The sequence below is a fragment of the Gavia stellata genome, chromosome 10 (genome assembly GCF_030936135.1).
Source record: "Gavia stellata isolate bGavSte3 chromosome 10, bGavSte3.hap2, whole genome shotgun sequence".
NCBI classification, from domain to species: domain Eukaryota; kingdom Metazoa; phylum Chordata; class Aves; order Gaviiformes; family Gaviidae; genus Gavia; species Gavia stellata.
This window is the reverse complement of record NC_082603.1, coordinates 24,288,221-24,300,930: the sequence shown is the minus strand read 5'-3', so window position 1 is coordinate 24,300,930 and position 12,710 is coordinate 24,288,221. Positions and strand designations below refer to the sequence as shown.

The 12,710-nt window shown below is 52.0% G+C and overlaps 1 protein-coding gene across 1 annotated transcript in view; it reads right to left on the bottom strand.

Moving 5' to 3' along the window:
• The window catches only part of PTPRF (protein tyrosine phosphatase receptor type F), a 261,030-nt gene that overhangs the window by 26,356 nt on the left and 221,964 nt on the right, over positions 1 to 12,710 (bottom strand). Inside the window, exons 19-23 of the mRNA XM_059821779.1 lie at positions 12,133 to 12,345; positions 8,884 to 9,038; positions 8,004 to 8,015; positions 5,525 to 5,640; positions 2,635 to 2,667 (exon numbers count right to left, since the gene is read on the bottom strand). Of these exons, the coding sequence (XP_059677762.1) occupies positions 2,635 to 2,667; positions 5,525 to 5,640; positions 8,004 to 8,015; positions 8,884 to 9,038; positions 12,133 to 12,345 (529 nt within the window). The remainder of the gene's footprint in view (positions 1 to 2,634; positions 2,668 to 5,524; positions 5,641 to 8,003; positions 8,016 to 8,883; positions 9,039 to 12,132; positions 12,346 to 12,710) is intronic.

Below are 12,710 nucleotides of genomic sequence, written 5' to 3'. Positions count from 1 at the left end.
AGCCCCCGGCAGGAACGGGCTGAGGAGACGATATCAATGTGCTTCACAGGCTCCCGCACGGGCTGAAGTTGAACACACTGATGCTCTGGCACTCTCACTGCCAAGGGCTGAGGCTGATCCTCTTGCTTACTGCTAACAATGGCATTAGCCAAAAAAGAAACTCGCCCAGACCTGAACCAGGGGAAACCTCTGTGGTGTATGTGCACAGCTTTTTGGGTAGGCAGATGCTGCCCCAGCCCCTGGGGAGCTAGAGAAAGATGGGAAGGGCCCCATGGAGGAATGGCTGCTCCCCTGGTTGGAGATTGCAGAACTTTCCGACAGCTGAGGAGCAGCTCTGCCTGCAGCTGCATAACTCAGTGCTTTTCAGTGGTGCTCCACAGGCAGAGCCAGCTCCAGGACCCAAAATCCAGCTCCACTGGGCTGGCTCATGCAAGGCACCATGTGCAGTGACATGTTCTACAGCAGCTTCTGGGGGGCTGCTGCGAGCTGGGATGCAGCTCAAGCCATGGCAGAAGTCTTGCCCTGTCTAAAGCAGGGATGCACAGTATGGTTCATCCTGGGCACAGCCCAAGCCCTGCTCAGGGGAGAGGTCCAGAGGAGGGGATCCCACAGGTCCCGCACAGGGGACAGGATCCCACAGGTCCCACACAGGGGATGGGTACTGTGGGGATGCACATGTGGGATTGGGAGGAGCCCTGCTGGGGCCCCGGGATTCAGGGCTCAACCACTGCAATCTCTTTCTCTGAAGCTGAGCTGGTGAATTGGCAGGAATGTGGCTGTGAAACATCTCATCCAAAGCCTGGCTCATCCAAATCCCAATGCTCGTGACTCCATTGGCTGCTCTGTGGGTTTCCCAGAAACCCCATGTGGGTAATAATGATTATTAATAGGCTAAAGCTGTTGATTCACACACAGGGAGACAGGCTGGAGCATGGCCAGGAGCTTTTCAATAGCTCAGGAGCCTGAACGCTGCCACAGATGGCAGTGATGGGCCGCTGAGGTGATGGAGCAGTCCCCAGGCTGGGTACATGCATTTTATACAGTGATGACAAGTCACTAGGTGACAACATGGAAGTGTTACACAGCAGCCGCTGCACAGCAGGGCTCCTCACACCTCTGCCAAAAGCATTTGAGTCGCTGCATATAGGCAAGACCCGATCCAACACACACTCGTCCTTCTATCACTTGACAGCGCAGAGCTATCCACGGATGGCCTGAGAGTACACGGACAGACGGGGAAGGCAAGATCTCTCTTCTGTCTTGTGCTGAGGTCCTCCTGCAAATGGTCCTCTGTTTGCCACTTCACCCATCAGGATCCCCGAGGTGGCTGAGCAGGCCCACAAAGACGATGCTCTGATTTCTGCACAATTTGCTCATTGGTGCCAGAGCCAGAGCTCCAGACACTGTAGCTCAGGAGCAGCCTTTGCAGTGCAGAGCTGTTACTGATGAGCAATTGAACGAGATAAACAGTGTGGGACCAAGCAGAAGTGTGGGGCTGGAAGAAGAGGCTGGAACACAGCCACAGTATGTGCTTATCCCAGCATGGTTATGTATCAAGTACGGCAGAGCCATGGACCACAGCAGAGCTTCAGTTTTGCTGGCCAAAGGAGTGTTGCAGCACCAAAGGAGTTGCAAGAGCAGATGGGGAGAAAGAGGCGGTTGGTATCCCATTATGGTGAGCCTAGAACAACTGCCACTGACAGTTTACGGTGAGACAGAGGAGATTTGTACACACTACCAGGACTTCTACATCTGGCAAGATGACAGTGAGTTCTCCACCAGGCTAGAAGCGCTCAGACGTCTCACAGTGCCTGCAGGGTCACAGACTGCAAAGCCCTTGGCTCTGCTCCTGGGGAAGCATCTATCCTACATACTTCTCCCATCCCTATGTGCACACGCAGATGCCTTGACATCAAGCAGCAGGGAGGACAGACTTTTACGGTTGTTTGAAAGTCAACTTGGAGCTCATAAGACAAGAGATAAAGGGGCAGTTACACCCATAGTCCTGGTACTACTCCATCCAACCTGCTAGAGCAGTAAGCCCCTCTGCTCTGTGCCTGAGACTCTGGTGCCAACACTGCCATGCAGATCGACTGCACGGCAGTTCAGAGAAGATCAGCATCGCTTCACATCTGTTCTGCCTAACTCCATGGCACAGGTGATCCAGCCTAGGGAAGCCAGTTTGCTTGAGGTAGGAGAGTGTGTTCAACCACTGGGCTGCAGAGCACCTTCAGTTTGTCCATTAGGGGTTTTTAGCTGGCCACCCCCTCCAGAATGGCCAAGGTTATCTGTCCCCATGCAGGGTCAGCTGCAGGCCTGGTGCCACAGCATGCCACTGCGAGGGGGCAGGAGGCCTGGGAGCAGGCGAAGGGCTGCTGCAGGAGCCTCTTGGCAGCCCAGCACCTGGGGCCTTCCCTTCTCCACTGTGCTGTGGTGAGCTGCTGTAGTGCCGTGCAAACAGTACCCGAGCTTGGCCCCACACATCATGTCAGAAAGTGAAATCACTGCCATTCTACAGTCTGCTGTGAGTGAGGGTGACCTTCATGACATTGAAACAAAAATTACAGAGACGAGAGAGAAAGGGAAAGAAAAAGCAAAAGGTGTCAAAAGATAAATACAGGAGTTAAAACTAACTTGAGATATTCGGGCAACTGGGGACACTGGCACCTGCAAAGAAAAGAAATGGGGCAAGAACAGAAATCCCATTAGCCTTTAGTCATCATTGCAGAGGTTCAGAAAGGGAAAGACAAAGAGATGAAGATGCAAAGGAAAGCACCACCTGCCACAGCACCAGGAGCCTCCCTCCTGCACAGGACTGGCTGCCTGGCCCTGGGGGCTGCTCTGCAGCTGGCTGTTACACACCGGGCTTTTGGCTCTGGCCAGCACCATCCCCTGATGCTGACAAACACGTGGAGCTGGAGGTACTTGCAGGGGAGTGAGTGCACAGGTCTCCATCTGACACCAAGAGCTACACTTCTCACTGCACACCACTGTTGACGGCCCTGTGCCCAGGGGGAGTCAGCAAGGGCAGGTGGATGGCAGGTACAGGGGACATCTGTGCTGCTGGGTGGCCAGGAGGACTGCGCTCAGCCCCAGCAACTTCTGCTCAGTGCCCCTGAGCCTCCAGCTCATTCGCAGCTCATCAACGGCGCAACTCAGCCTCATTTCATGGAGTATTGGGACACTGCCCAGTCCCGTATCCTCTCAGCGACTTGGCACAGCAGTACGTTAGTACAGGGAGGCCAACATTGGGGGAAATAACCCTTGTCTGAAGTAAAGCCACAAAAATGAGAAAGCTTAATATTTAATAACAGTAGCCCAATTAATTATGCATTAAACAAGTTTTCCCTGCTCAGCACACTCCAGCAGGGAGACCAGCTACCGAAGCGTGCAGGGCTGGTGGCCAGCACCTCTTGTCAATGCATCCACGCAGCACTGCCTCGACCTCAGGCGGGTGACAGGGGCAACAACATGGGCCCACTGGGCTCAGTGGTTTTCATGCTTCCTCATTAATGAGGACAAGCTCATCAGGAGCTGGAACAGTCACTTCTAGCAAGACACCCGCTTCCGCCCCATAGAGCCTCACAAGCGATGCAGGGGGGAGGACGAGGACACAGTGCTGTCACTTGGTGGGGGAGCATTGGCTAGCAGCATCCCAGGCACTGCTGCTGTCTCGAGTGAACACTTTGGGTTGTTTTTGTCTCTCCAGAGAGCTCTGCAAACTTGCTGAATGAGCCAGCATCTTTGGCTTATCCTTAGGCACAGGTGGGAAAAGAAAATTTCCCGGACCCCTCTTCTCTCTGATTGCAGCTCTTGACCTTCCTGACAGCTCTAGCAAGGGATGCCGTTGTTGCAAACACCCTGATCTCGCTGGAGATGGGACTAAGCACAAGCCTGACCTGCGACACTCCTCCGTGCAATGTAAACCACGAGCATACAGCAAAGACGGCTCTTGTGTCCCTGGGCAGTGGAGACATGTCACAGAGACCTGTCCCCATGCACAGGTGTCCTGAAGGAGCCCTGTTCGACACCTTGCTCCTCCTCAAGAAGCTGCATGCTGTTGCTGACTGTGTGTGACCCCCTCCCCTAGTGCTGCTCCTGGTGATCTGCCTGTTGAGATGTTCTTCCTCTAGCGCAGATGCCTCCCTTGCTCCCCACAGCATTTTCCTCCAATGCTGCAATACCACGGTGGTCTGCGTTGTGGCCAATTAATGTGCCAGGTCTGCTGGCAACTGCCAGGCTGCCGCTGCATCCTACTCGTGAGATTTGCCATCGATCTTGCCTGGGAGATGCACTAACTACGGATCTCTGACAGTTGCTCTGGCACAGAAGGAGATGTGCTGGTGAAGCCCACCCCAGGTCTGAGCCAGACCGCTGTGAGCGGCAACAGGAAAGGCTCCTCTTACCCTCCCTCCCAGACACAGCAGGTTTACATCAGGAAATGGTCCCTTCAAAACTTTCCTGTTAGATGAAAGCTCTTAGATGAATGAGCAGCAAGAGGAAAAGGAAAGTAGGTTACAGGCCAGGAGGAGCTGGTAGTTAGAAGAGAGCTGTATGTGCCTCATTTATTGCTAAACTGCTCCCTCCGTCACAAAAGCCCAAGTGCTCCCCCACTTCATCTAGGACTTGGACTCTCTGAAAGGCTCTGAACGAGTCAGGGCGAGCCTGTCTCTGATCGCTACAATGACAGGTACTGTGCTTTCGGTGCCATCAGAGACATACAGACACAAAGCAGCAGCACGAGACCTTTCTGCAGTGCGAAGTACAGTTGCCTCTGTGGGCTGGCAAACTAGCTACACCCCGAGGCACCACAGGCCAGTGCAGGCATGACAAGATGCACTGCAGTGAACAGTTGCATGCAGAAAGCAACGGCTTTTACTGAACTATCATCCTCTGCACTGAGACCACTGTGACCAGCAGTGCCCTTTACTGGGCCACAGCACTAGCTGGGGAGCAATGTAGGCTGCAGGTAGCTCTTCTCTTCGCCCTTAGCTGAGCAGAGCAGGAGAGTCAGCACACCAAAGATCCCAGGATGAAGTGCTGGGATACTCTCAGCAGTACAAGGGCTCTCTGTACCTCCTGACCCCCTCAGATGCAGCCCCTGTGGCCAGCACTGCACCAGTGGTGCTCAGCGCTGAATCCCAGCCTGGACCAAGCCAGCGCAGCACCCAGGAGCAATGCAGGTACGGGCACTGGTGAGCTCTCGCAACTCTGCATGGAGGCTCCTCCTGGCTCAGGACAATTGCAGTGAGCTTCATATAAGGTTTGACACACACCACAGACTAGGCTGTCCCGGTCCAGGTTCCCCAGCCTTGTGTGCCTGCAGTGACAGGGCCAGGGAGAAGGATTTGCAGACCAGAGAACGGAGACCTGGGATACCCTCCGTCTAAGCCCCCTCTGTGCCACTGTGACTGAGAAGGTGCAGAGCTGCTGGGGGGGAGGACTGCAATTCCTCCTCTGGCATGGGGACCTGGCGAAGGGGAACCAGAGGAGGTGGGGCGCAAGGGGGTTAGCTGCTCCCTACCTGGAGTCTGGTAGTTGAGCCGCCTCATCTCAACCGGGTCAGAGGAGTGGGCCAAAAGCGAGTCCTTCAGGCCGATGGAGTGCTCATCCTTGGAAGAGGGGGAGTGTGCCCTTTTCCTATGGACAGAGAGGACAGAGACAAGCCCATGAGCTCTGGCAGAGACCAGCATGAACCACCTTGGGAAGAAGTCTGGGTCCCTGCGTCCCAGATAACCAGCTCCATCCCAGGCTCCCTGGGGCTCTGGGCATGTCACATCCTCTTCTATTCCTCCAATTTCCCATCTATGAAACAGGAAGAATCATATGTAAGCAATGGCAGAGGTTTGATTAGTGACGCACTTTGAAATGTGATATTCTGCGTAACATTTATTAGAGATAAAGCATATAGATGCAAAATGTTGTTTCCTCTTACTCTCTCTAGGAACTATTTCCTGTAGTGGAAGGATATAATAAAATTTTTTTTTTCAAGTATTAGAAATATTTAAATATAGAATGCTGTAATATAATAGTGTAAAGGCTCTTCAGGGTGTGTTTTATTGGACCGTTAATACACGTCTTGAATGGTTGAAGGCACCCAAGGCGTGTATTAATGGAACAATAAAATACACTGTTGTCTCTTCATGCTATATTTATGCCTAGAGCAATGCCACCAGCTCAGGCTCTTGCTAGAATTCACAGGCAAAGCAGGGACAGACCCAATCAAAAAGTGGACAAGTGAATATTAAGGAAAACCTAATACTGCAAGATGGGTTTCTAGCAATTCTTTAAGTCCCACTTCTTGCTCTATATTACAAATATAGTGGATATACCCACGCAGTAGAGAAGGGTGCTGGGCAGGAGTCGGACAGCAGTACTCTCTTCTGGGTCTGTGCTGACCCTGACGGTTTGCCTATGTGCTGAGCATGCAGCAATACGCAGCGACTTTGTCTTTTGGCTCCAGCCCCAAAATGGATTTTGCCTGATGGTGAACCCCTCTGCTGACTTGATGTTTTCTGGAAGAGAGGGAGCTGCATCGCTGCTAGTCTGCACGAGTGCTAGCACATTTACCATCCTGCAAATCGCAGCAGTCAGTCTCTGCTTTCTACCCCCTTGTGAGGCATTTCAAAGCACCCTGAAGGGTTGCCAGGTTCTGCACAGAGGCTGCTGCATCTCTGGATGATGGTAACCCTGAGCCATGTGTGATCAGAAATGCTCTCCACAGGCACAGGGTGCTATCACTTCCACAGGGAGCTATGCATGCTGGGCTGGCACTAGTGAGGAGCAATTAGGAAAATTTAGTGCATAAATCACGAGTGAAACCTGTGCTCCTGCTGTGGCCCAGACTGTGAGCAAGCTCCGTCTACAGCCCGTGGCTGCATCAAACACTGGAGTTGTTCAATGGGGAAGACCAGCTTGTGAGTCTTAAACTACTCTGAGTCATCTCAACATCTCAGAAGCCTTCTAGCTGCCTGGACCAAGTCAAAAGAGCTGAAGGACTGAGAGCATTGATAGAAAGAAAGGAAAATACATGGCAAACAAATAAAGCCGTGTTTCTCCTATCAGGAGCACAGCAGGATGTGCTATGTGCTATTTTGTGCCTGTTTACTGTGTGCCAGTCCCTGAGCCCTTTGAGCAAAGTGGCCGAGCTTTTCTGGGGAATGGGCACAGCACATGATTAATGTTTGTCTCTCTCATTAGCCTAGTCAGGACAACGGCTAAACAAACGTCCAGATCCCACGCTATCCACTGCTACTCAGCTTCAATTCATTCCCACTGCAGATTTGACACTGTGAATAAGCTGCACAGATACCTTTGGGAGAAAATGCCTCCAAAGAGAAGCTGGACAGCAAAAAACTGTAGGATAACACAGCATCACTCCGAGCATGCAGGTGGTGCTGGCAGGGGATACACTGCTGCTTCACGGGCTAGGACACAGCAGGGACATGAATGTCAGGTCTGAGCACAGTGGGCTGGTGGTGCTTCCTCGTGCTCCACCCACACCAGACTCAGGGACAATGCAAAGCTGAGCCAAGCTGGGCATAGCGTCTATGGGGCCCAGGTACAGAATCCCCCCCGGGTGCCATTTTCTCTCCTTGAAGACCAGCAAACACTTTGTTTCTTACAATTGCCCGGTATTCCCTCAAACCTTCACCATTACAGACTGCAAGAATGCACCTGATGGAACAGCTCACAGTCTGAAGTGACTGAGAAAACAAAGAAACATCTGTAACTGCTGGTGTTGTAGTTTTTTTGATTTTTAATTTCATTGCAAAAACAATGTGGGAAGTCTATGTTGGAATCATCTCCCTAAGAGCTGTGAGAGGCTGACAATTGCTGGGAGGCTGATACCTTTGAGGAAACAAAGTCTTTGTAAACCCCCAGGGCTGGCATGCCCCAAGCTCCCAAAAACAAAGATGCCCCTTACTAGCTTCAGGCTTGCTTTTTAAAAAGAAAATAGACTTGAAATTTTAGCAAAACAAGAAGATAAAATGGATTCCTACCTTTCTTGTTTACTAGATCCAGGGAAGAGCAGAAACAGAAGAAAGGAGATGATCACTGACACAGAAAGGCACTGACTGCACATGCACAGCAGAGCTCCATTTAATCAGACAACAAAGCCAGCTCCCTTCCCCGAGCTACAGATACATATGTAAATAGAGAGTCCAGGAGGAGCAGAACCTCGGAGCTGAGCTGATAGAGAATGACCTACTGTAATTGAACAGGCTAGCTGAACACATGCAAATGCAACCTGTGGCTCCTCGGGAGGACTAACAATCATCTCACACTACAGTTACAGCAGGACTGCTCTGCTGTGCAAAAGCAGGTGGTTGCTTCAGCAGGGACCACAGAGCATGGATGGTCCTGACCCAGTAGCCAGGACTGAGAGGCCTCAGGAAGAGAGCTCCTACTCTGATTTCAGCCTGTCACATCCATGCCCTGTTCTCACCACCAAGACCATGTTCCCCAGCTAAAACTCACAGCAGTGGGGGCACCTGCCAAAGATCAAGCAGGCAATTTCCACAGAAAATCAGTACTACAGATGTCCCCAAGGCTACAAATCCAAGCTGTGAGACCAGAGAGTGGTCAGACTGGCTTTAGGGGCAAAGCTGCTCTCCTCTGTCCCACTGCTCACACTTTTCCAGAATCCACAGCAGCTCTGTCTCCTGGGGCTGATATTAATTACCTTCTGCATACCCAGCCCTTCTGCTCTCTTTATAAACCAGCCTTCTACTGTGTCAGGTAGAGACCTTCCTCCTCCTCATGACCACCAAGGACTACCTATTAGAGCACCCCATATCTGAAGGCTACAAGGAGGGTCTTGAAGGTGCCACCACCTGTAGTGCTCGTGCCATAACTGCGATGTCCTGGACTGGATCTCACCTTTTGAAGAGGAGTATAGCAATGACAATGATGATGATTAATATCACAGCCAGGACAGGTCCCATCACCCACAGCATCTCCGGTTCATCCTGCTGCTTTGCTGAAGCCACTTCCATCACGATCTCATCTGAGTAGGGGCTGGCTGCATATCTCTTCTGAACAGCACCACCAGGAGAGGGAGAGAAAAACAAGTGTCCATTATGCTATAGCAACAGCTACATCCCTGAAACACGGAGGTTTCCCCTTCCCTCTGGCTAGCAGGGAACAGTCATGCTTCTCAAACCCCGGCAGCACACCATGGGATCCTCCCTCCCTCGGCATCAGTGGAGGTCACGCTGTGGAAGCAGTCTCTTCCTGGTGTGAAACATTCCCAGTGCCAGCAACTTTCTGGCTAGCAGACCTGGCACTGATGTGCCAAACTGGAGCAACCCAGCTAAGAGCCACTTGCCAGCCCTGGATTCTCTTGGAGCCAAATCACAAGCTTTTGAATCCCAACCAATCGCACAGTGGGGCTGGCTGATGATTCCTAAGTGGTTTATAATACCTGCTGTGCTGATATCAACACATCTCTCCAGGACAGGGCTATGTTAGGAAAACCCCTGCTGGGCTAGGCAGTTTTCTTAAAGGAGCATTTTCTACCTGAAATCTCAGCCCTGATAAACAGACCTTGGAAAGGGGCTCATGCTCACAGGTTCCTTTCCAGAGACTTCTGCAATCTGTCAGCCCAGTGATTTATAACCCGAAGGGACAGCTTTCTAGCCCCACCAGCAAGACAGGATTAGCAGAGACCCAAACCTTTCCTGCAGAAAAATGACACTGCACCTGGCTTTTTCTGCTGCTGTTGCTAAGGCTTATGGAGCTATGTTGTCCCTTCACAGCTCAGCCTTGCTGAGTCAGAAGGGTTAAACGCTGCAAAAAAGAAATCCTTTTCCTTTATTAGAGAGGGCCAGAATTGTATCAGTTCCATGCCTGTGGCTTTTCAGCAGCACCTGCTGCCCTGCATTAGGCAGCCAGAAATGCTCTGCTCCTGCCACAGAAAGTTTCGGTCACTGAAGAGGTGCCTGTGGATCTATAAATCGCCTGCTTTAAGGTTGAAGTTTAAACATGCACTTCATGTCTGTGTGCATGTGAGGGGAAGAAAGGGAAAAATCAAGCGTGCTGGTGTCACACAAATGCACATCTTGATCTCCTCTCACAGGCACCCTTGATCCCAGCCAGCCTGGTTTCAAACATGCGTGGAGTACAGAAAATGCTCTTATCTGTGACATCCTTCTGGCAGCACACGCAGATGCAGCATCCTAGCTGCTCTCCTCAGATTTATCAGTGGTCAGAGATGCCACTGGCTGAAAAGGGAGCATAAGGGGTGGTTGCTGCTTTGGCCGTGAAACCTTTCAGCCCTACAAGACCCTGTTTCTATGATCCTGAAATAGCTGCTGGCTCCCAGTTCAGCTCTGTTCCTAGAGAAAGTCTGCACGGGATCACTGCAACGCATCAGCCTGTTCCTATACCCCCTCGTCCAGTTCAAACAACAGGGCACGGAGTCAGTGACAGCTCTGTCTGAGCATGGCAGAGAGAAGAAGATGCTACATCGGTGGTGAGAGGATGGGGCAGAAGGTCTGGGGCTACCCTTTGGATGGGCAAGTGGCTACTCTGTGAGGAAGGCACAAAGGCTTTACTTGTGACTACCCAGAAAGGGTAGTCAAGCTGCATTAGGTGGAGGGAAAGGAGCATGCTGATCTGTGCAGCAAGGTAACACGTGTCCATCTCCAAAGCTTTGTGCAAGGGGCAAAGATTCATATTTTTACAGACACACTTTGGAGATGCCTCCTTCCAAGAGAAGACAGAAGCAGAAGAGATCAGAAGGACTGTTATCTCAGTGGTATTTCCAAAGGCAGACTGCGAGGTGCAGGTGCCCCTGCTCTTGGAGATGGTGTTTCAGCCACACTCCCCTTTGCCTTTGAAGAACAGCGATGTTACGCTCGCCTGCTGACACTAGAAACATAGCAAGCAATTTAAGAGGAGCTGAGTGGGGGAGATAGTGCACAGCCCTGGACAGAGTGCCTCGTGCTTCAAATGAAAATGGGTGTGACGCAGTGGGGGATGCAGAAAGGTGGTCTCTAGGGTCAGGGTGTAATAAATGTGCTGGCTGGTGGCTCACCGGAGGGCTGTGGCAGATCTATGCTGAGGAGATGATGATGATAGGTCTGGGATCAACTAGTTAAGGTCATCTCTTCTTGACAGGGATTGCCAGGATAGCACATCCTGAGGCTCCTGCCTTACCTTGCTGTTAATCTGTGACTCTCCTTCCCTCACCAGTGTGCACATCTTGCCACAAGAACACGTGAGCTGGATGAGTAATGAAGAACTTGACCAGCCCTAATGAGCCATTACAAGCAAACAAGGCTGATGAAGGAAGCCGCACCTTGGAAGCTGACCAAAGGATTCTGTGCATCTCTATTATTTCCATTATTTGTACTACTGCTGCCACCACCACCACTCCTGCCCTTTGCGTTTACAGCTGGACGCTGATGCACAGATCTCGCCGTGCTGCTCCCCGCTTATTGCATCAGATATTCCCTTCCCCCTCACGTGCTCAGGCCCCGTGTGCTTGGCGACATGCTGCCGACAAAGGCACGGCCCATTAGCCTCTAGCAAGGAGAGGCACAGGAGCAAGAATCCCTATGCAGCAGGCATGTACACAGCTTTGCCCTGCTGACAACCCACTGCAATGGGGGAGGTAGGTTTGTTTGCTTCTCCAGACATCACCTGGAGGTGAGATTCTGGCCAGAGAGGGGCCAGTGAAGGCAGGTTTGCAAGGGGACCATCCTGTTCACTGCAGAGCCTCAGCAGCCACTGTGCAGGGTAGAATTTCAAGGGGCTGTTTTCCACAGTCACTTACTTGAACTAAAGCAGAATCAGAACCTATCCCATCCCTACCATGTGTCAAGTTCTGCTCTGGGCACAGCCCAGCAAGCCACAACCGAGCTTGTGTAGAATGCATGTGTTGACGCTGCCCTCCACTCTCATCTGTTATGTCAAACATAGGTGCCATTTCCCTCCAAAAGCACCATCTATCAAGTCAACTCCCATGGCTGCCTGAGCTTGTTGAGACCAGCTATGCAGCCTCACTCTCCTCTCTTCAGAGAAAACTCCATCACCCCGGCTTGCAGTAATTGTTCACCTTGCCTGCACTGAGCCCACCACAGCTCTGCTAGGAAATGCTGTGCCCCCCCAGCAGAAAGTCCTTACCGTGTCGCCATCCTCCAGTGAGGCCAGCACGAAGCAGCGATAGCTGAGATCTTGAGACAGGGGCTTGTTGTAGAAACCTTTGTAGTTCTTCTCGTCCCCCAGGGTGAAGGTCTCGGGCAGCACATCCACTTGAGCAGCAATGTAGGGCTTGAGTCTGTCTGCTTGGCGTCGCTGGCGCCTGCTCTGACTCCCTTGGCTTATGGCCTCCAGCAGCTGGGGACAAACAGGGTGCATCACTATTGCTTTGCCCAGCGTGACACCGCCTTACACCATTACCTTACCGGTTGTAGGACTCAGCAGGGTGGAAGGGATCGGAGGAGAAGATACTGGGTTTGATTTGGACGTGGTGGTACAAAGAAATCAGAGGGATGCGTTATCTGTTTAGGCATTGCTGGGGTACCCGTCTGCAGACCCTCGCTGCAAGCACCTTTGCCAGGAGCTCAACTTTGGGCGAGTCCTGAGCCCTGGGACGCTGACATGGTTAATGTTAGGGCTGAGACAGCCTGGCTGTGCCTGTCATCCCAATGGGCTGCAAGGGAACTGGGCCACATTCAGCGGCCCAAGTATTGGTATGGACA